The 24,454-nt window shown below is 40.4% G+C and overlaps 1 protein-coding gene across 2 annotated transcripts in view; it reads right to left on the reverse strand.

The window, feature by feature from the left end:
• Positions 1–20,285, reverse strand: part of immp2l (inner mitochondrial membrane peptidase subunit 2) — a 489,386-nt gene extending 469,101 nt beyond the window's left edge. Inside the window, exons 1-3 of one of the 2 annotated variants that reach the window (XM_048607791.1) lie at positions 20,198–20,230; positions 16,244–16,288; positions 9,378–9,509 (exon numbers count right to left, since the gene is read on the reverse strand). In XM_048607791.1, coding sequence (XP_048463748.1) covers positions 9,378–9,509; positions 16,244–16,252 — 141 coding nt within the window. In that variant the 5' untranslated portion in view covers positions 16,253–16,288; positions 20,198–20,230. Of the gene's footprint in view, positions 1–9,377; positions 9,510–16,243; positions 16,289–20,197 lie in introns of both variants that reach the window. The other variant, XM_048607792.1, reaches the window with a different exon arrangement.
• Between the last annotated feature and the right edge of the window lie 4,169 nt (positions 20,286–24,454).

Genomic DNA, 24,454 nt, shown 5'->3' on the forward strand with positions numbered 1-24,454 from the left:
CTCACAACCAGTGGTGAGCTGAAGTTATCAGGTGCCTGCTCTGACTTCCATGTTCAGAATTCTCAACGTTGAGATTGTTCAATGCAATTGGTAAGCTGAACATAAAAGAGGCAAGTTGCAGTGTCAATCAGACATTTAATAAGTTCTAGTCCCCCTTGACTGATAATTCGTCACTACCAAGTAAGAAACTCGCCACTCAGCAGAAAATGCAGTGAATTGCTTCTGGCACTGAGATAGGTCACACCAAATGTCTCGCCCTATTCTGCCAGAAATTTCACCATAGCCTCCATTGCTCCGCACACTATAAGATTTCACCTATAGAGTGAGATCTTTTGAATTAGTTAGAGAAAAATACAATAAAACATGGAGGGAATAACGTAATATCTTACTTGTCTAAAAATAAACTGTTAAAGTAATTTCACTGGCCAAGATGTGGAAAGTGTCTAGAACAACTTCTATAGCAACTTATCATCCAAAGATGTTTCACAGAAGCATTATAAAACTAAGAATGATACCAGGCTGATATATCATGTGAACAACATCAAGTTTATGAAAGATGAGATGTGGGAACCTGCCAGAAATGGGTTGGAATAGTCAAACCATAAAGTGATGAAGCTATGAATGAAATTTCAGAAGCAAATGCACTGAAAAAAGACTGAGTTTGGGTGATATTAGGGCAGTGGAAATTTGTTAGTCTTTGTGATGGCACAAAACATGAGTTCAGAAAAATTGAATATGACACAGTGAGCAGACTAGGTTAATCTCAGACTAATGGTCTGGAGATGTTTGAAGTCAGGAACAGAGTTTGGAGCAGGAACCAAAAACAGTGGCTTCAATATTTCCAATATTTAGTTGAAATTTCTAATATCAGATAAGCAATCTGATAATTTAGCAACATTGAAGGAGTCAGGAGAAGTGGTGGTGAGGTTAACCTGGGCCTGTCACCATACAAGAAAAGTAAAACCTCATCACTTCGGGAGATATACCACAGCCTCCAACCTGGCAGTTCCCCAACCCCGCACGGCCCGTTTCTATCTCCTACCCAAAATACACAAACCCGACTGCCCCAGTTGATCGGTGTCTCGGCCTGCTCCTGCCCCACTGAACTCATTTCCTCCTACCTCGACTCTGTTTTTTCCCCTTCGGTCCAGGAACTCCCTACCTACATTTGTGACACAACCCACACCCTCCAACTTTTCCCGACTTTCAATTCCACGGCCCCCAACACCTCATCTTCACCATGGACATACAGCCCCTTTACACCTGTATCCCCCACACAGAGGGCCCAAAAGCCCTCCACTCCTTCCTCTCCCGTAGGCGCAACCAGTCCCCTCCTCTGACGCTCTCATTCGCTTGGCAGAACTGGTCCTCACTCTCAACAATTCTTCCTTTGATTTCTCCCACTTCCTACAAAACAAAGAGGTGGCCATGGGCACCCATATGGGCCCGAGCTATGGCTGCCTCTTTGTAGGAACTGTTTGTGGAACAGTCCCTTTTCCGCAACTACACTGGCACCATCCCTCACCTCTTTCTCCACTATATTGATGACTGCATCAGTGCTGCCTTGCGCTCCCACGAGGAGCGTGAGCAGCTCATAAGCTTCACCAACACCTTTCACTGCGTCCTCAAATTCACCTGGGTTATTGCTGACACCTCTCTCCCCTTCCCTGGACCTCTCCGGAAACCAATTCACCACTGACATCCATTTCAAACCCACTGACTTCCTCAACTACTTCGACTACATCTCCTCTCTCCCATCCTCCTGCAAAAATGCTATCCCATACTTCGAATTCCTCCGCTGCATCTGCTCCCAGGATGAGGCATTCTATGCCAGGACTTCCCAGATATCCTCCAATTTTAGGGACCATGGTTTCCCCTCCTCTGTAATCAAGGATGCCCTCAACCATATCTCTTCCATTTTTCGCACTTCTGCCCTCAAACCCCCTCCCCCAACAACAATAAGGATAGAGTCCCCTTTGCCCTCACATACCACCCCACCAACCTCTGAATCCAATGCATCGTCCTCCAACATTTCTGCCATCTATAATGAGACCCCACCACCAAAAAGATATTTCGTTCCCCACCCGTGTGCACTTTCCGCAGGGACCATTCATTCTGCGACTCCTGTATCAGCTCTACAGTTCCCACCAACTTTTCCACCACAACTGGCATCTTTCCCTCAACCACAAGAGATGCTATACCTGCCCCAAACCTCCCCTCTCACCTCCATCCAAGGTCCAAACAATCCTTCCAGATCTGGCAGAGATTCACCTGCATTTCACCTAATGTGATCTATTGCATCTGGTGCTCCCGATGTGGTCTCCCTGTATCGGGGAGACCAAACACAGACTTGGGAACCAGTTCGCGGAGCAACTGCAGTTTGCACACGACAACCAAACCCAACCTTCTGGCTGCCATTCACTTAAACTCCTCCTCCCACTCCACTGGTGACATGACCATCCTTGGCCTCCTCCACTGTCAGAGTGAGGCCAAACGTAAACTAAAGGAACAACATCTGAGATTTCGCCTTGGGAGCTTACAGCCCAATGGCCTCAATATTGACTTCATCAGCTTCAAAATCCCTCCACTCCCAGCCTTGTCCCATGTCCAGTCCTCCCCCTCCTCCTCACCTCCCTGAACTGACCTGACTTGACCTGACCTAACCTAACCTGTCCATCTTCCTATTCACCTACCCGCTCCACCCTACCCACTGACCAATCACAACAACTTCCTACCTGCATCTACCATCACCATCCCACCTACCCTTCCCTCAGCCCTAACCCCACCCACTACCCAGTCCTGACGAAGGGTTTCGGCCCGAAACGCTGACTTTCCTGCTCCTCGGACGCCGTAGGCTTGCTGTGCTTTTCCAGCTTCACATCTATTAACGCTGGCTTCCAGCAACTACAGTCCTTACTGTCTCCAAATAATACCATCCTTGGGATGACGTAAGGGTGAAGGGAACATGGGAAGAGGGGTTTTTAAATGTGCTCTGGACTGTTTTCTTAGTCAAAATGTTTCAGACCAACAAGTAAGGAGGCAATACTTAGATCAAGGCCCAGGTAACAAAATAGAATAAGTAGCTAATATGCAAGGGCAGTGAAACACTTAAGAAACAAAGACAATATTTAGGTTTTGTTATAAAAATTGCTAAGTAGAAGAATCAATGATACTTTTGATGAGATATAAAGGAAAGTAGTCCAGACCAATGTAACAAATAATTAGTAGACAAAACAGCAGACAAATAATTAGAAATGATTAAATGGCCACCTATTGCCACAAGTAAAAAGACTGCAACACTGTCTAAAGATTCTTGGATCAGCAGTGAAAGAGTAATCGAACTGTGAATTAAAAAAAAATGTGACAATTCCAATGCAAAAAAAAAGTAAATCTTAAAAAAGTAGGAAAGTTATAAAGACAGTTGATAGATTATGAAAAAGAAGATAAAGGAAAATAATAAGTTAAGCAATAAGCATATCAAAACCAAAATAAGAATTAAAGATACAGCCAATGAAAAATATCATCTAATGAGAATAAAGGAACAGTGAACAAACAAAATTATTGACTTGCTTCAGCTTTCATAGAAAAGAAGGATTCAGTGGGTATGAGGAGGTACTGCTTCAAGTGCAATGGGTGTAGATAAGCAAACAAAATACAGCTAAGAATTTCAGGACTTCACTTTGAAAAAATGAACCTTTCCACAATCCTTATCATGCAATTTTAACGTGCCACATTCTCATATTCATGAATCCAATTTATAAAATATCCATAGATTCTCAACAGTGTGAAAAACGAAGATCAGCATGAAGTGCAGGTAATAAGCAACAGTGAAGTAAGTGTGGATGGAACTGTAATGAAATGCTTAACTAACTGTAAAGCAGTATCCACTATCTCCATGAAGGCAAGTTGCCAGGGTGTTAAAACCACACGTAAGATAAAAGATTAATGAATAACAGTCACAATTCAGTACAGAAACAGTAAGGTAGGAAGGAAGTTGTTAGATGATGGTTTTAATAGCCACCTGAGTGTGAAATTAGATAGCGATTTGTGTAAGAAATTAAAGATACATCCAGTAGATTTAATTACAAATTAAACTGCAGGATAGCATCAGGATTGGTTGAGATAACATCAACAATATGTCTGCCCATGTGGTTAGGTGCAAGCTATACATGAAGGAATTTGTGTGTTTCAGTTATTCCTTTCATCAATATCCAATTCTTTTAAGGTACAGAATAGATCAAAGTCATTTGATAACATTGCAAATTATTGTATGATCATTTTGAAATTCATTTGTTTTGCAAAATTCACAGAAATATAAGTGGATTGGCCATGCTAAATTGCCCGTAGTGTTCAGGGATGTGTACATTAGGGGGATGGATCTGGATGGGATGGTCTGAGGGTCAGTGTGGACTTGTTGGACCAAAGGGCCAGTTTCCACACTGTAGGGATTCTATGATTCTTTGATATAGTACACAACATTCAAATTACAAAAGCAGATGATCTGTAAAGAGATAAAAATGCAATCCTGTAATTACACCTTCCAATCAAAATGAGTTACAGTTATTTTATTCAGACAGATAATACTGCAAGCTATGGAATAATTTTTAAATTGTGTCAGTATAATTGACCTCTTTATGAAGTCGTAATGTAAGAGTGACCTTGAAAATTACTGTATTTTCCACAGACACACAAAACTTGAGGTTTTTGGGGTTTACCAGTTTTAAAACAAAAGTAAGAAAAGAGGCATGAAAATCTTCTGATTTTCTTACTTCAAATGTCTGAGCATTATTAATCCATTCATTTGGTCACTCACTGATTGTGACTGAAGTCTTTCATCCCTACTTCAGGAAAAAGTGAATATCCAACTAATCTTTATTGCTGCTTATTTGACGAGAATGGAATTCTGTGTGATCTCACATGAGTTTAAGCATTTTTTGTTTATGATGTTGGATAAGAGATGTTGGATACTTAAAAAAATACAACTGTCTGGCTTAATCATCCAAGGACCAAAATCTATCCACTTCTGCTTATAATCTAAATAACCACATACCTGCTGGCAAATCTCTGAATTGTACGAAAGCAATCTTACTTACGACTTTTTCCAATTATACATCTTAGGAGTGTCTATAAATCTGGAACATTGCAAATGTATTTTACTCCAATTCATGTTGTTAGGAATGGACTAAATATTATCTCAGGTATTCCATCATCATAGATTCTCACACAAAAAAACCTTCATGGAAAAAACATGACAGTATTGCAGCTAAGGGCACGTGCCAATACATTATTTTCAAAGACTTCAAGATTACACTGCACAAAAAGGATTAATCACTGTAGCTGCATCCAAACAATTTTTCTAACAACCTACATCGGCTTGCACCTCTGGCAAAATGCATGCTGGTGATGTCTGTCTTTTGATGCTTAATAATAAAACATCTTTATCAGGGATAATATTAAATTTCACTGGTCAGTTATAGCACAAGTCAGCAGAAATTGCTGAACTGCCTTCACTTTGCATAGCCAATACTGCCTGGATGAAAAACAGCACTGCGAATTTTTCAAAGCCTTTCAGTTAATTAAGTTCTTGCAGCTGTTCACCATTACGTTCTGCCCAGATCTCTTAGCCAATTACGTGCTCAAGTTACCATCTTCTCCTTAATAATATGTGCTTCCATTTTTCGAAGAAGTCAGTTTTTTAAAATTATTATTCGTGCAGGGGTGTGGGCATCGCTGGCTGGGCCAGCTCTAACTGTCCAATCCTAACTGCCCTTAAGATGTGATCATAGACGTTTTTTTGAACTGCTGCAATCCATTTAGAATTCAGTTATGGATAGGAATTCAGTGGTGCTCCCCAGGAGTCAATATTAGGACTACTGTATTTTTTTGATTACTGTTAATGACGTGAAAGTGGTGGACAGTGCATAATTCTAAAGTTTGTAGCTGATAAAAAATCCGGAAATGTAGTAAACTATGAGTGAGACTGCAGGAAGAACATAAACAGACTGGTAAAATGGGAAGACATGGTACAGATAGAATTTCATGAGAAAACCAGGTAAGTGATACACTTTGCTAGGTGGAATGAGGATAGGCAACACGATCTAATTGGAACAGTTTTAAAAGGTGTACAAGAACTGAGACATCTGGGGGGACACGTACACAAATTTTTGAAGGTAGCAGACCAATTTGCGAAAGGTGTTAAAGATGTATTTGGGATCCTTGACTTTATGAATAGGGGAATTGAATACAAAATCGAAGCCATGATAACATTTATAAAATACTGTATTAGGAATTTTCTGAAACAGTGTGTTCGATTCTGGGTACACACTTTAGGAAAGATGTCAAGATTTTGGTGGGGGTGCAGAGGAGGTTTATCATGATGACACCATGGATCTCAGTTCTGTCAGAGAAGTACAACCCTGTGCAAGGGGCATACCATAGACCTCCTGAAAGTGAGATTAAGATGCCTAGGCCGGTTGGACAGTGCAATGCAACATATCCCAAGATGGCTCCCATCATTGTGGTTTGCTGCATCTTCCACAACTTCACTAGACAAAGGGGAGGTGTTTTGAGAGAGAAAAAGATGCAGGAACAACAGGCCTCTTTTGCCAAGGAAGATGAAGGTGAAGATTCTGATAGAGATCCAGAGGATGTTCACAGACAGCCAGAAGACAGTTGGATGAGCCAGAGAGACATGTCATTGCCAATCACTTGCAGGAGGTGTTGAGCAAAATGGACATGTTTCAATTATGCCTGTTACTGACCAGCCAACTGGGATGCTTGCTCTTTGCAAAATACCTCACTGAGAAGGATTTCATTATTCTTCTTATTTATCGGCTTTTAATGCAATCACATTTTGAAGTAGAAAGCTTGAGTTGACAAAACTAGGATTTGTGGTTACTGTTCAGAGGGAGTGATGGCCTAGTAACATTATCCAAAGGCTCAGGTCATGTTCTGGGTACCCGGGTTCAAATTCTGCCAGGGCAGATGGTGGAATCTGAATTCAATCAAAAATCTGAAATTAAGAGTCAAATGCAGACCATGAATCCATTATCGATTGTTGATAAAAACCCATCTGGGTCACTAATATCCTTTAGGGAAGGATACTGCCATCCTTACCTGGTCTGTACTACGTGGCGAACTCTAACAGCCCTCTCAGATGGACAATAAATGCTGGCAGCACCTTCATCCCTTGAATGAATTAAAGGAAGATGTATCTGCAGCAGCTACATTGTAGGTACTCCCTGTGAACAGGGGATTATGGAGTTCAAAAACAATATAGGCTATGTCTCCAGAAAATTGGAGGCTGAATACTTGAAACAAAGTTCTCTCAGTGACTGAGCTACCAACACCGTGGCTGTGCAGGTGGAAATACTTGCCCACTAAGGAATGCAGACAATCACATTTCAGCTGGAAATTCCCTACCTTATATGCTGAGGGAGTTTGGTAGGGTTGTAGAGACCACAGCCATGGCATTAAAAACTTGCCCTCCAGCACCCTGTAGATGCCATCCATTATGTCACCATCCATTAATTGGCTGTGGGGGGCCTACTATGTGGTTAACCCTAGTATCATTCCTTTTGAAATTGTCAAAGTAAGTACCCTTGAATGCTATCACTGGAGTTTTGACTGCAATCCCCAAATGTGTCAATGGTTCATTAGGTGATGATAGCAACTTTAGACACACATTGCTGATGGTGTAAGACAATCAAAGATTTCCTGATGGAAAAACAGCATCTCATTGTCACAGGGGAAGATGCTCCACGCTTTTATTTCAAACCACGTCAACCTCTAGTGGGGAAATGAGACTACAGTAAATGTTAGAACAGTTCAAGTGGTTTTCTATTTACACTGGTGATCAGTTTACACATTGATTACAAAGCTATGCCTCTGATATACCCTCAAAAGGTCTGTTCTTTCCTCTGCCTTCCACAACGTCTAGGTGCTGCCTCTCCATCTGGATGGAGGAGGGTGTTTGCTGAGTGCTACACCCTGATGACAATGAAAGATTTGGCAAGAGCCCCTTGAGGGCTTAAGACCTTGAGAGTTTCCTGAACAGATAAAGGTGTACCATCCTTGGTTTCAGGGGATGCAAACAATGGAGTCACTAGCAAAGGGAAAGTGAGGGGGAGGGAACCTCTTGAGAGTTCTGAGCAGTCTCCTGGAGCCCCTGCGTTTTGCTTCTCCTGCCTGTGGGTATCTGCTGGCATCACTCTAGCCCAAGAAGAAGTAGCACCTGAAGTGAGGTTGAGGTGCCTTGTTCCCTTTTCGCCTTGCTGTCAATGCTGAGCACCCATTTCTAAAGTAACTAAATATATCTTACATTCCACCTGCCATGTTCTTGTCCACTCAGTAAGAATGTCTATACTGTCTTTGCAATATCCTCACTGTTTACTTTGTCAACTAATTTTATTCTGTCAGTAAACTTAGATACAATGGACTCAGTCTCCTCATCAGAGCCACTGATGTAGATTGTACATACTTGACTACTCATTATCACCTCCTCCCCCTCTACCATTTGTCCAAGTGACTTAATTTATAACTTGTATCATCTTTATCATCATTTCTAAAAGCTTGGCCTGTGGTTCTTGAACTTTTCTTTGCATCAAATTTTGAATAAGTATGAAACATTTACAATTCTCTAATCTTCTGACACCACTCTTGTGTCTAAGGAGGATTGGAAAATTTTGACTGGTGCGTCCACAATTTCCACCCTCACTTCCTTAAGTATCCTTTGCTGCTTCTCACTGTTCCTGGACACTTATCAATTCCATTTGAGGTTTGAAGCCACTTTGGAAACCCTGAGTTATGGTTTGCATTCTCTGCATTGGACAGAAAAAGAAGTATACCTAATGAATGCTTAAATTCCAATGACAGCCTGATAGCCAGAAGAGTGACAAAATATATCACAAACTTACTTTATGACACCAGAAAACATTTTAACAAGTGAGTCAGGTACACAAAGTGAATTCTAGAAATACTGTGATTAAGCAATTATTCAGCATTTATACATGTGCATTTTTTCAAACTAAACCATTTTTTCCCCATATTTTCACAAATTAAAGTCAGAACCGATAAAAACAGCAAAAGGATTACATTTTTATTTGGTCCTGGTTACCACAACTAAAAGCCAAGAGTTCCTGGAGGAAAATAGACATGTTCAGTTCTTAGAAGTGGCTAGACAAGCTGTATTACAAGATTCCAATAACTGAAGTGCATTCAACTGTTGAACTTCTGCACTTACAGCACAAGACTGAAATACACATTAAACACAACCACAGCGAAATGGCCAGTAATTGTACAAAAGCAAATATGTTCAATTTCATCAGCTGGTTACAGTTTGCCTGTCATGATTACAGAGCAAAATCTGTCTACTGTACCTGCATTGATGCACCCTCCACTCTTGCAATGTATGCCACACGATCCAGAAATGTCACAGTAACAGGAACAGCGACAAAGAAACCACTAACAAATGCCTTGAGGTAACGCTTGCCAAAACTACGTGCCATTACCTAACAAAACAAAATTACAACATAAGTTTTCAGCAAAGTCACTCAAAACCTTTGAATTGCTGCTAGTCATGACGTCAAATATATATTACAATACAACAAAAAGTCTTATGTTGTAATAATGGAGAAATGTGAGTGGACGTGACGATATGACATGACAAAATAAAGAAATACCATGAATATTCAAAATACTTTGTAGCCGGCTCCCTGGTTATGACAGTGAATACAGTGTTCTCACTACGAAAACGTGCATCCCCTTCCTATCTACAACTTTCCCACACTATTATCCTCAGCAAGATCTTCCCTCCCTTTCAATTCTTCAGAACTAACGTCTTTCTACAACTTCTACACGCCCTACATTCAAAGTCAAGTACTCCTAACTTGCAGATTGTTATCGAAAAAGCTCTCCCACCTTCTTCAAAAACAGTGATGCCACTATTAAAACCTTAACACCACCTACCTCATTTGTATTTCTACATGCCCAACTGTTTGAAATCTGCTACTGAACAAATTTATGTTTCACCTGTGTATCTGGGAAACAATAATGCCCAGATATCTCTTGGTGTCAGATGCTGCTAGTTACCTTCCTGGCTCTGGTAGAAGGCAGAAATTACTCCATTACTTGGAGACCTCAGGATTTTTTTGTTCTCCAGAGTTGAGTTACCTTTATTTCCAAGATCCAGACACCACCTATCTCCCACACTTGTAAAACAGTGACCTTTCTCCTTCCATGGTCCTAAATAATAGGTACCTACTTTCAACTAGCTATCTGCCATTTTGTTTGATACTTTTGGAACAAGTGAGTTGGGAGCACTACGATGCAATGGTAGTGTCCCTGGCTCTGGACCAAAGAGGTCTGTGTTCAAGTCCAACCTGCTCCAGAAGTGAGTGTTAACATCTTTGAACAGGTTGATTAGAAAATATCTTGGTTCAAGTCAGTTAAGAAACGGACTGAGTACACAATTTTAAAAAACGTACCACAGCATAAAACAAGCAACTTGGACATGTTACTACATGTGACACTTCAGGTAGTATGCACTTGTTAATCAGATTACAAATATCAGACCATCAAAAGTTAAATTTTCTGTAAAGCTTTTGAGAAAAAAATAAAAAAGCATAGTTAGTTCTGTTGATTTTATCCAACTTCCAGAATCTCAAAGATTTTACAAATACCTGCCTGGATATAGAAAAAAAACCTTGGAAGAGAAAATAACCCCCTAAATAATGTTATGACTAGTTTATTAGAGCAGAAGTTTTAATTTCTTAGCATCACACAGCTATAGATTTATTCAAATAAAATGTAGTTAACTGTTTTCACTGTGAATGTTAAGGAGCCAATTACAAGGTTTTCTTGGGATAAAAATGAGCAAATTTATTACTTGCTAACCCAAGAAAAATAACAAACACACAATGTCAAGCACAAGGCCTTTATGTATTTACTTTGGTCCATAAACACTCATACAAAATTATAAGGGGATAGTGTCCAATACAAAAAGAGAAAAAAGAATATGTAATTCAGAGTCTTTTGGATGCCCTTAAGTTGTAAGGATTTAAGATGACATCATGGTTGGTTAGTTGATTTCTGGGACTGTCAGCAGTGGAGAATATTAGTTACCTTTTAAGTTCTTGGTCTTTCCATCCAGTCAGTGATTTCAGCAATTTTTATTTGAGATGCAGAGAGAAAGACAATTTGCCAGCCTGTCTTAGTTCTGCAATCAAGAATTAATTTCTTTGCTCATGTTTGTTTGTTTCTCACCCACTCCCAATCTTCAGACTTATTGTCATTTTTGCAACAGTGTAGCTTCTTCTTTCAATTTAATATTGGCCTTAACTTCGCTAGTAAGCTTTCTGATGAGTTTTTTGTTTATATTTAAATGTATATTTGATAAACATTTTGAATCATTCTTGAAATGTTTATTTATCACCATACATTTTAGTCTGTTTGCTCAATCATCCTTGGGCATTTCTATTTTCACTCCTGTGCAATTGGGTTTGTTTAAGATTCTTGTTTGGAACCGCACTATGTCACTTTCAAACTTATTTTGGAATTCAACCATATTATGTTTTCCCAGAGGATCTTTTATGGTGAGATGACTAACTAAACCTGCCTCACTACACAATATTAGGATCTGAAATAGCTTTATCCCTAGTTGCTTCCACAAACACATTGTGCAGGAAATAGGTATGATAGCATTCTGGAATCTCATCTCCCAAATTATATGTGCAATTTGTTTGGCTCCATCTACAGAAAGATTATAGAATTTACCATTTTATAGAAAGATTATTATATTGACTTTGTTACAAGCTCCAATTATTTTTCGATTAATTCCCTATCAAACTGCATAACTACATTTGGAGGAATCCATTACCAGTATTTCTGACTCTACTTATTCCTAATCTCTCCCCATACTAATTCTATTTCCTGATCTTCTGAGTCAAGGCCCTTTCTCACTACAAGTAATTTTTTTTCCAATCAGGCCTGCTCCTCCTTTTGTTTTTAGTATGTCTTTTCAAAATGAAGTGTATCCTTGCATATTTATTTCTCAACCTTCCTTGCCGAGTAATTTTATACTTGTATCAGCAATTAAAACAACTTATCTTGATTTTGTGTCTAGTTCTCACAAATGTTTCACACATTCAGATAGAATGTGTGAAAAACCTAGAGGTTTTTCCATATGAGGCAGGTGAAAGATATGCTTATGTCTGTTTCCTCAGCTGTTTTTTCCCCAGAAGAGATCAGTGGCCTGTCACCAATATTCAGTTAAAAGGCTTTTAACTTTATTTACTACTATTCATTCCATGACTTTACTTGCTGTTGCACTACTACCATTAAATTTCTTACCCATTCAGTTTGCTTTACCCAAGACGTGAGATGCAACTTTTTCCACACAGAGCGGGGTGAGTATATGGAATGATCTGTCAGAGGACATGGTAGATGCAGGAATAGTTATAACATTTAAAAGACATTTGGACAGGTACATGAATAGAAAAGGTTTAGATGGTTATGGGCTAAACACAGGCAAATGGGACTAGTTTGGGAAACCTGGTGGGCATGAATGAGTTGGAGTGAAAGGTCTGTTTCCATGCTGTATGACTCTAAGTCACTACACATCTATATTGCCTTGACTTTTTTCCTCAGATTTCTAAATCTCCTTTCACCTGACTCTTCCCTCACTTGAGTTTAAAGTAATACACAGCCCTAACAAAAGGTTATTGACCTAAAACATTAACAGTTTCAAATACTGCCAGATCTGCTGAGTATTCTGAGCATTTTCAATTTTTATCTTAACTATTTGGCAGTTTGTTTTGCAGTTTTACAGTTTAAAGTCAAATTCTCAATGTTAATCTGAATTACATCATGACAAATACTTACCAGATAAATCATTTTTGTTCGTTTTCACCACAGCCTCACTGAGATAATTGACATTGTATTATTTCTTTGGCTTTCTTCAAGCCTTCCTCAGTCCACATCTCAATATTACCCTCCATCTATTTTTTTCTATTTCTGTTTTCTACTTTCTTCTTTACCTCTTTTGCTTTTACCCTCAATTTCTTCTTCAATTGTTGCTAGGACAAGGGAACAAGTCTTTGTTTCCAATGTCCACATTTGATGATCTTTCTCCACATATACATTAGCAACCACTTTGGTTTCTGAACTTCTAACTTTAATCTAACCTATTGATTTGTCTTTCTATCCATGCACCTGATTCTGAGCATTCTCCAGCATAACCACATCTCAAAAGCTGTTATCCTCCTCCTCCTCTTTCTTCAGAGTTCAACTCTCACATCTAAGGAGTGCAACACTCCATATTTGTGCCTGTACTAGAGAAATCCCACTTACACCAAATTCCTGACTTTAGCACTCAGTTTACAAAACCTCTATTCCCTGCGCTTCACATTCTGTGTGGTAACAAATAACTGCACTATTGTGGTAGAATAGAGCAAATTATAATCTGTATCTGAACAATGTACCTAGGCTGTAAGTGCTCAGTTGTAACACTGAGCATTAAAAACATTTGCTGCATTGACATCAACTGTGTACTGATGATATAAACTGGCCAAAAATACAATATTTAAACGCCTGAAATGCATTATTGGCTAGCAGACTCTGGAGACATGTTATTGCGGAGCACATGTTGTTAGTATTGCAATAAGGATAGCTTTTGTTTGAGATGAAAAGTGGTGCTATGTACAAATGAAATGCTGAAAACACAGGCAGTGTAAATTAATGTCATCCACAGTAACACTGTACTATTATGAATTTAAAGATATATCATAAACATGGTTTTCTTAAATAAATAAGCAAAATCAAACCTTCCAAGTTAGTCCTTGTAACAGCTTTCCCTCTATGTAACACTTTGTGCGACTGACAAGCTAGTTCCTCATAAAGGCTATATTGTAGAACTCTAGGACAAATAGGTGAGTTACGACCTTTGTAGAAACCCTGCAGTAATTTGATCAGCCATATCCTAACTGAATGGTAGTGTAAGTTCATTTGGCTAATGGCCAACTCCTTTTCCTATGTACCATTAGGTATTTGCTATCTGTGATACATCTTACTTCTAAATCTAAAAATTGATTCTTAATTCTTCAACATTTTTAAAAGAAAAGTTGGCACTTGCCTCTGATTACTGTTCCATCAGGACTTCTAAAAAGCACTGTAACAGAAGCTTCTTCTGAACTTCCTTGTAACAGGTGACCTCAGTTATTTAGTTATTACTGCCTCAGTGGCATGTTAGGAGCAAAATCAGCACTATTTGCAAGTATTTCAGTGTTCTAGTCAATTTCTTCAGAAGTCCAGCTAATTGCAGTTAAACTCGGCAGAATATCAAATGTAAATTCCCACCCAAGCAGGTTATAGTATCTAATGTATGACCCAGCTGTATAGGCTTTATTTTTATTTTCCAGACCCTGGGCATTTGTGACTCCAGAAATTGATTTTTATACTGTATATTTAAAGATGAACTCAATCTACTTAAGAAAAACTGACATTTCAAAAGATACTGCTGTGCTTGTCATTTCCATATGATTATAATTTTGGGAATATGATCTGTGTATGAAATGCTGACTATTTTTAGATTTGTCACAGTTATTCATATCTATAATTCCATCAGAAGTATTAATGTTGGTGGATTTACTGAATAACACAGTGATCTCACACTATTTCCTACCAGACTTATGGTTTCTTTCTCAGATTATGGTTCAAAATAGGTGATCTGTGTGGAAAACCCCAAATAAACTAGAAAAGAATGAAGCTGTCTCAACTGAAATGCAGTTGCAATTACTTAGCACCAGTCACATTCTCAAGCTGTTCTGTAAACCTTCACAGTTGATTGAAGTGTAGTGATTGTTAGTATGTATACTATTTGTGGACGGATCCCACAGCAATAGATAACAAACTCATTTATTTAAAAGTTGTCAAACGCTGTTCAGGACATTGGGCAAATTCTCCTGTTGTTTTTCAAAGAGTGTAATGGAATTTTTATATCCACAAACTCAGGCAGGTTTAAAATGTAATCCAAAAGACATCCAAAAGTGCAGCGCTACATCAGATACACTGAAGTGTCAGCCTAGATTTTGCATTTAAGTCCTGCAACTGGCCTTGAACCCACATTTTACAAAATAGAGGCAAGATTACCACCAATCTGCGAGTTGACACCAGTGAGTATCATTGAATTTACCTTGACATGGTTATATTTAAAATACTAGCATTTTTATGTAATCAAAGCAGACATCATGAATTTGCCCAGTAGCTTAGTAAGTAAATGCTATTCTGCTGAGTTAGTGGATCTCAGCAAGATGCACTATAATTTATCTCCATGATTCATGTTCACATCCACCTTTCCAAACTCTCAATATGGAAACAGCCTGAGGCAAATCTTCAAACAAAATCATATCATCTGTGCACCTTTTCTTCCTCATTCTTTCTGCCGCATTCAGTACAACTGATGATCAAGCCATCAGCCTTCTATGCTAATCTTCTGTCGTCCGGATCCATAGGGTTGTCCTAGCCTACCATTATTCCTCTATGTATCTTAATGCAATCAACAAACCTATTCTATCTCCAAGGTCATTACCTCTGCAATTTGTCAAACTTCAGTACTGCTAGATTACTTCAATACAAAGTAAAAGTCACCATAGTCCCAGAGGACCACAGGCTGCTCTCTCATTAGGTAGAGAAATGACTGGCGTTGGTTTAACCTGATTGCCTCAGGCAAGGGAAGAGGGACCTTCATGTTGAGCTCAGGCAGTGTGGAAATTGAACCTGTGGTGTTGGTGTCACTCTGCAGCACAAACCAGCCATCCAGACAACTGAGTTAACCAACCCCCACAAAGTGGTGGATGAATCTTAAATGATCAGAGCTCAGTACTAGGAAACAGCAAATCCACATTCTTCAGCTCCTGTCAAAAAATCAACCTTCTTTTTGCCACTGATCCCATTCCCCACTGCCTAGCCTTAATTAGATTGCTTGCATTTTTCTGTTGCATTCAACCCTGAGTGATGTTTTCAATCACATATACTATCCATCACTACAACATTCACTAGGAACCCCACTCCAGCCTTTCTACTGCCGAATCTCTTATATACGCTTGTTACCTCCATACTCAATTGTTCTTAAGTTCCATGTTCTGAAGAAGTCATCTTAGCCTCAAAACACTAACTTTGTTTCTCTCCCCACAGATGCCGCCAGAACCAAGTTTCTCCAGCACTTTCTGTTTTTATTTTAAATCAGTACCTGCAGCATTTTTCTTTTGTCTCTAAAGCTCTCCTTGTTAAAAATCTGAAAAAAAAAACAAGTTCTGATAGAACATGCTTGGAAGTGAAATATTTAATAAAAACATCTTTAAATAAGGTATCGTAGAAACAAAAAACAGAAATTGCTGGAAAAGCTCAGCAGGTCTGGCAGCATCTGTGGAAAGAAATCAGAGTTAACGACTTGGGTCGAGTGACACTTCCTCAGAAGATACCGCAGTTTGCTGGGCAGCACAATTTTCAGTCTAATCATTTTTTAGATTTGACTCCAAATCCAAATGTCAAATTAGGAGTTGGAATGAGATTGGTCTTTCCTAAACTCGTTCTCCAGAGATGTACATACACGATGCAACTGTGTCCACACACGATGCAACTGTGTCCACATGGAGTATATCGGTACATAAAGCGTGGAAATATTCCTGGTGGTTTCCTCAAGGAAGTTTGTGTTTCAAACTACCCTCCTTTGTCAGTCTTCTTTCCTCATGAACAACAAGGTTTACAGGAAAATGAAAAGAAATTACACACTTGTTAATGCGGCTGTTTCCTTTTCCTTTATTATTCACAGCAACACCCAGAAAATTAAGCTTGAATTCCTAAACATTCCACGACAAGCAAAAATCTGTCACTGGCGAATTAAGGCCGATTTTATGAATTGCATGTTTTATTTCAGTTAAAACTGAGTTTTTGACCCCTCTCCCTGTCCATCACAAAGAGCTGTCATAACTTCTAACTCCATAACATGACTTGCCTCTATTTCACTCCATTTTTATCCTGACCAGAAAAATCTTGGTGGCCTTCCAACCCCCACCTCAATGTACTTCAGTTATCCAAATCTCTACTGCACATATCCTAACCATACTGAGCGCCATTCTCTATTCACCCCAATCTATGCAAATCTACACTGACTCTCAGTTCCCAAAACCCTGAATTTTAAAATTCTAATTTTGTTGACATCACTCCGTGACCTAGTCTTTCATTTCAAATCTTTCTGCACTATTACCGTTCGCACACTCTAGATCATCTCAAGGTCCATGTTCAAATTCCAGTTTCTTGTGCATCACCCTTTCAAATAGTAATTGTGAGACATGCCTTCAGCTATGTAAGCCCCAAGCCCTGAATTCCGTCCTTTAAAATAATTCATAGCAGTAGCCCCTGAGTGAACTTCTGCCCGCCCTTCCTAATTTTCTTTGGTTCAACATTCATGTTTCTCCCCCTAGTTCTCTATAAACCATCTTGGGGCATTTTTTGTACAGAAAATGTAATTATTTAGATATAGCAAATTATTAAGGTAAAATTTATTGTTGGGAATTGAGGAAACTAGACCAAGGTTGACTGTTGTACCATTTTTATGCAGGGTTACCACTTAAAAGTCAAGTAAATTTTGAGCAAAACAAAAATAAGAGGACAAAGCATTCATTACTCATCTTTTGGCTGCACCACATTGCCAGAGCCAACCAATGGTGACAATCTGGCAGTGGAAAAATGGAAAGCAGACAATGACAACAATGCACTAAATTCCAACTGAAATTACAACTTTGCAATGTACAATATAGCATAATGATCTTTATCTACCAGCAAAATCCCATAAGAAGACAGTTATATAAAAGATATAGATTGTCAAGTTATGCCTTCAACCCAGTTTTAGCAATCAAAACACTGAATTCTACCTGTAACTGTATCATCTATATAGAATGAGGTTGTTTTTAAAATATTTATTTTTGTATATGGTATTAACATATTATCCGGATCTTAGCTTTTCTACATGTGTTGATGCTGAGACTACAAGGAAAATAAAAGACTGAAAGCTTGGATATCGGGTTTAGCAGAAATATAATTTAATCAACAGAAAACAATGTCATATACACTATTGCTCCCAATTTTTCAACTGATTCTTAATTAATAAAAGCCCACAGACGTTGCTGAAGCACAAACCTGTCATATTGTCACTACGGAAGGGGGGGGTGAAAGAAGAAAGAAACAGGATGGGGACGGGGAGTTGAACTGTTGACATGGAAAGGGGGAGACAACAGCAGGAGAGAGTACGATGGGGAAGATGACACGAGGTAATAGCAGAGAGCAGGCCTGGGAGAACACAAGAAGAAGTCGGGAATAGGATGAGGGTGGAGAGGACGAGGAGGGGGGTGTGAGGGAGACAATTTGAGAGTTGGGGAGGAAGGGAGAGGACCAGGAGGGGATGGGGAGGGAGAATTACAATGAGATCTTGATCATTGGGCTGAAGAGTGGCAGATGGTGTTTAATTTGGATAAATGCAACGTATCGCATTTTGGTAAAACCAACAAGGGCAGGACTTACACAATTAAAAGTAGGGCCTTGGGAAGTGTTGGCGAACAGAGAGACCTAGGGGTTCAGGTACATATAGATAGGGTGGTTAAAGCATTTGAGAGACTGAGTAGACCGGGATTATACTCATTGGAATTCAGAAGAATGAGGGGAGATCTTATAGAAACATATGAGATTATGAAGGGAATAGATAAGGTGGAGGCAGGGAGGTTGTTTCCGATAGCAGGTGAAACTAGGACTAGAGGGCATCGCCTCAAAATAAAGGGAAGCAGATGTAGGACTGAGGTCAGGAGAAACTTCTTCACCTAAACGGTTGTGAATCTGTGGAATTCCTTGCCCAGTGAAGCGGTTGAAGCTACCTCGCCGAATGTTTTTAAGGCAAGGCTAGATAAATTTTTGAACAGTAAAGGAATTAAGGGTTATGGTGAGTGGGCAGGTAAGTGGAGCTAAGTGTCAAAAAGATCAGCCATGATCTTATTAAATGGCGGGGCAGGCTCGAGGGGCCAGATGGCCTACACCTTCCTAGTGCTTATGTTTAGCACGCTTGCCTTCATTGCTCAGACATTTGAGTATAGGAGTTGGGACGTTACGTTGAGGTTTCACAAGATGTTGGTAGGGCCTCTTCAGGAGTACTGTGTCCATTTCTGGTCCATCCTATTATAGGAAGGGTATTATTAAACTGGAGAAGAATCAGAAGAAATTTACTAGGATGACAGGGATGGGGATGGGAATAGAGTGTTTGAGTTATAACAATCGGCTGAATAGGCTGGGACTTTTTTTCACTGGAGCATAGGTTTAGGGGTGACCTTATACAGGTGTATAAAATCATGAGGGGGTAGAGATAAGATGAATGGCAAGTGCATTTTCCCTATAGTGGGGGATTTCAAGACAATGGGGCATATTTTTAAGGTGAATGGAGAAAGATTTAGAAAAGACATGAAGGGCAACTGTTTTTCATGCAGGGAGTGGCTGATGTGTGGAATGAACTTCCAAAGGAAGCCCTTCGGTGGATGTGGGTTACTACGTTCAGATAAGTACGTGAATAGGAAAGGGTTAGAAGGATATGGACCAAACGCAGGTAGGTGGGACTAGTTTAGTTTGGGATTATGACCAGCATGGACTGGTTGGGCCGAAGAGTCTGTTTCCCTGCTGTATGACTGTATGGGGACTTGGGGGAGTGAGGGAGAGAAGGATAGGGAGCAGGAGTAATGGGGAGGGGAGTTTAATGGAGGGGACGGGAGTTTAATGGGGAGGGTATTGCGGGGAAAAGCCGGGTTGCGGACTCGGTTCCGAGAAAATAAAAGCAAAATGCTGCGGATGTTGCAAATGTGAAACAAGCAGAGAAATTGTTGGAGAAACTCAGCAGGTCTGGTAGGATGTACAGAGAGAGAAACAGTAATGTTTGGAGTTTGATGAGTTTTTCCGGCTCTCTCTCTGTGTCCATCGCCCCGCCCTCCCCGTGCTGAAGTCAGTGTGAGGACCCACCGGCTGCTCCTCACTCCTCGGCCCAAGCTGAGCCTCCGGGAACCCAGTCCCCGTGAGAGAGAGGCTCCAGCATCACCGACCATCCCCTTCCCCACACCACCCCCACCCAGAGACAACTCCTAAACCAATCTTTTCCGGAGCCGCCAGTTACCGTTTTCACCGAGTCCCGAGTCCGACACACGCCCCCGGGAAACCCCGTATACCGCACGGTGCCGTCACTTCCTCCGGGCCGGACCGGATTGAACCGGACCGGGCCTGCGCTTTTCCCCGCTAACCGTCTACCCCGGCACCGGCAAACCCCATCCCCATCCTCGGAACCGCCGACCCAGAGAGACCGGGCCTTCCGCCGCCCTCCCGGTCCCAGGCCTCGCAGCCCCTTCTCTCAGACCCAGCTCTGGTGAAAGGTCACACATCTGAAACCTTCACTCTCCATAGATGATGCTGAACCCTGTTGAATGTTTACACATTCATTTGATTTTAGTTCAGATTCCCAGAATCTGCTTTCTCCCGAATCCTGGAGTTGGACTGCTTAGTACAGATTGTGAAAAGTTATGACTGGGACAGGGATGATCCCAATTGAACAAACTGCCAGTGGAAGTTGTTAGCTGCTCCAGGGATAACACCCAGGTTTATTGTGGAATTTGCTATGAGATGAATGTCTGCAGAGTGTCATATGGTAGATGACACTTGACTATGGCAAGCCAGAAGTCATGTTAGCATTTCTATTCCAAAAATCCATTCCCTCTTTTCACTCAAAAATATTTGCATGCATTATCATTTACATTGTGAATTACCCAAATTACCTGCTATGCACACTCGTGCATTAGCAGTTCTCATCCCTCTCTGAAGACGCATTGTATATGTAGTTTTTAAATTGTCCTGGTCTCTTAATGGCATACACACCATGTTGCCTGTTCATCTTTGTAACATTCTTTCACCTAGCGTTTTAATCCCAAGTGACTGTTGCCACAGTCTGTGATATTTCTATTGTTGGGGAGGTGTGGACCTCTGGGAGTGATAGTTGGGGAAGTGTGGACTTTTAGGACTGCGCAGACAGTGAGTTAACATCTTCCTGTTTCTCCAGTTGTATCTATGTGTGCCCATAGTTGTGACAATCCCTATGATCATTCACTTCCATCATATATGATCAAGATGCTGTCTGTTAGTGCTCAACCCTAACAATGGTTGACTTTCTGCCATTTCATATTGCTTTTGCCACTCATGCCTGTTATTGCTTAAGGTTTCAATAGCTTTTTGCTATTCAAAGAGTAGTTTGGATGTGGTGTGATATTAGTCTTTGAACTGAATAAATGTCCATGCCTTCAAGTAGGTGCATTTCTCCAATCGAGGATTGGCTTGTGCTGGATTTGTTCTGTTACTGTGTGATTCATTTGGTGATTCTTCACTGCTTTTACTGGAGGTGATGTATAGTGTTGAATTTCCCGATACTTTATGATGCACCTGAATCCTTCACTTGTGAACTGAGGGACATTGTCACTCATCATAATTTCTGGAATGCTGTAGTGACAGAACTGTTTTTAGGTATTCTAAGCATTGCTACAGAAGACTAAAAGTTTACATTTTGCATTCATCAGAACTAGGATGCAAGAAATAGACTTGGGGGGAAAAAAATACACTTTTTTACATTATGAGAAGAGGGTGCTGATTGGTTGGGTAATCATTGGCATGGAGGTGCTGCAAAACAGTTAACTGTCAATCTTAACTCTGAGCAAGCAAGCACATTCTTGTTGGTCAAGGCACTGCAATGAGGTGCAGCAGTGATTGGCTGTCTTCAATATCTTTTTCTTTGGAAAGCATACAATGTATGTACAAATTCCTTTTGCCTACACATTATAGGGTCTTGAGTATTTATGTAAGTAGCTCCTAGTGTGCATAAATGTATCATAGTGATGGCCAGGGTGATGATCTTAAATTCGTTTCCAGTGTAACTTTTAGCATGGTCCAGATTATTTAATAAATAATTTTCAATAGCAGAATCACATCTAATGGTGCATGAAAGTTTCTGAGACTTGCCGGCATGGGATGGTTCAGCACAAGTGGCCTGCTGCCAGCTGCGAATGATCAACGGGACATGTCATTTGATACAGTCCTCCAATCATTTGGATGTATGGCCTACATACTGGAAGTGGCACTCGTGTATCACGTTACTGATTTGTGTGGTGGGCAAAATGTCTTTTAGGCTTGATGGCAGCAACCCACCAGTGGAGTAAATTACTCATGGGGATTTACTGTATTGTAGTAGCTGGAGATAGCTAGCTTCACCAGTTGTTCAAATGTTTGAGACACCCAGGGGCAAAAGAACGTACATAGGGCCTATCGTGGGTTTTTACTATGTACAATGAGTGATGATTTGAACAGGGTACTCATTATCACACAGCATAGTTTTGATATGCCAGTGTCAAGCTTACATGGTGAGCTGGTGGCTAGGGATCTATTCATGTTGTTGTCAAGAAGATTGATCTTGGAGGATTGTAGGAATCCCACGTTTATATTGACCAATGAATGTTGGATTCAGGTAGATAGCTGTTAAGAACTCATTTTCAGACCTTTTAACTAATATATTGACAATGGAGAGCTCACTCAGAGGAAAATAGCCCACAATGTGGCAGAAAGAGTCAAGACAGCTTGTGGGCTGCCCGACATTCAGCTCTTCACCCCTTTATGAGGAGAAAATCTTGATCAGCTGACTGACCATGTCCAAGCCCCTTGAAGGTATCTGAGGCTGGTTTATCCTCTTTGACTTGACAGGCCTACTAACACCATGACAAGCTTCATTCGATTGTGTCAGCACTCATTTTACACAGTTGTAATATGAACCTGGTATTCTAGCTAAGGCAAGGCAAGGGTTGCTGTAAGCAAAATCGGAATCAGAGTCTGCAATGACAGCAAACAAAGAGCCTCAAGATGCAGTCTGACCCAGTCCCTGAGCTAGATATGTGTCCCTGAACGCACAATGTCCTTGCTACAGCATTGCAATAATAGTTGCCGTTGTGACACAAAGTGCTACATTTAAGTGCAAGTGCATCCTATCAATGTCTCCGAGCGGTGCTGTAAAGGTTCTTAGAGGCTGGCGCGTGGCAGATGCCAATGTCCGTGAATTTGGGGTGCATGTGGCCAGTTCTTACGGAGAATGCCCTGACATCAAACCATCCGAGCAAGCAGCAGGATGATTTCACCATGTACCCTGCAGGTTTATATGATGTCTCGTTTGTCGGTTGAGTTTGGTAAGATTGCAAGCAGAATATTAATGAGGCAAGGTGGGCTGATAACAAAATGTTCAACAAGGTGTTAATCCCCATCAATTGGTAACTCACCACTGCCTAGCAAGAATCTCGCCATACGCCTGTGAAAAGCACAATATATGGCACAAAATATTCTTATATTGAGCTGGACCTTGCTGAAAGAATCGAATGAGACAGCCACACATCTCAACATAGCCGGCATCACTCAGACCTCTGTAACGTTATGCCGTATGATTCTAATAGTGGTCTGCACTGACCAGACAAGTTCTTTTGAGAATGGAAAGGTCCTGTAGTGTCATCCATGATCCGTCTGGGATGTAATGTTCAGTAGCTCTCTAACTTGCTTATATTGATACTCATTACAAACACTTCACTGAGTGATTTTGTTCTAGATTCCATTTCTCATGTTTGACTAGTCGAGCACTTCTCTTGCCTTCCTTAGACTCAACTCTATTCCTCGGTGGCCTGCATGGATTTACTTTACTATCTCTCCTTTCAACTGTTTAGGGATAATGACACTGTTTTCTATGTATAATATGCCATCTTGGGTTGTCAATTCATCTTTAAACATGCAGTACTCTCTTGTGACCATCATTTCATCACTCCTCCTTGCAACCTTGAGAGAGTTTCATCTTGCTGGGTAACTCACTTGATTTGAGCAAGGCATTTGTCGTCAGATTTGTGCTGGGTTGATCGCTTTAGAGCTGCTGCATTAAGTTTGGTCTGGAAGATTTCGCACATTGCATCCTCTACTTTCTTTACTTGGAGTGTCACTCTTAATAGCATGCCAACAATCGACATTGTTTCCCTTGCTTGCATGTCATGGCCACATAGTATCTCTGTAACCAGAGTAATTTTTTTTGCAGATATTTTGGAACAGATAGTAGTGATTTGAGGACAAAGCTTTGAAGTAGTCTGTGGTTGGACTAAACTTTATCCCTTCTAAGAAGATATCAATGAAAATTTTCACAAGCAAACTCAATGGCCAGGCACTCTTTCTCGCTCTGAGCAGAGTCATTCCATTTGCATTCATGGTCTAATTACATTAATACAAGTTGTTGTTGTATTAGGATTGTTCTAGCTCCTGACTTGCCGGTGCCACACTGAAGGGTGATCTTATCATTAATGGTGGAGTATTTCAGCAC

Source organism: Rhincodon typus, chromosome 18 (assembly GCF_021869965.1).
Source record: "Rhincodon typus isolate 14 chromosome 18, sRhiTyp1.1, whole genome shotgun sequence".
Lineage (NCBI taxonomy): Eukaryota > Metazoa > Chordata > Chondrichthyes > Orectolobiformes > Rhincodontidae > Rhincodon > Rhincodon typus.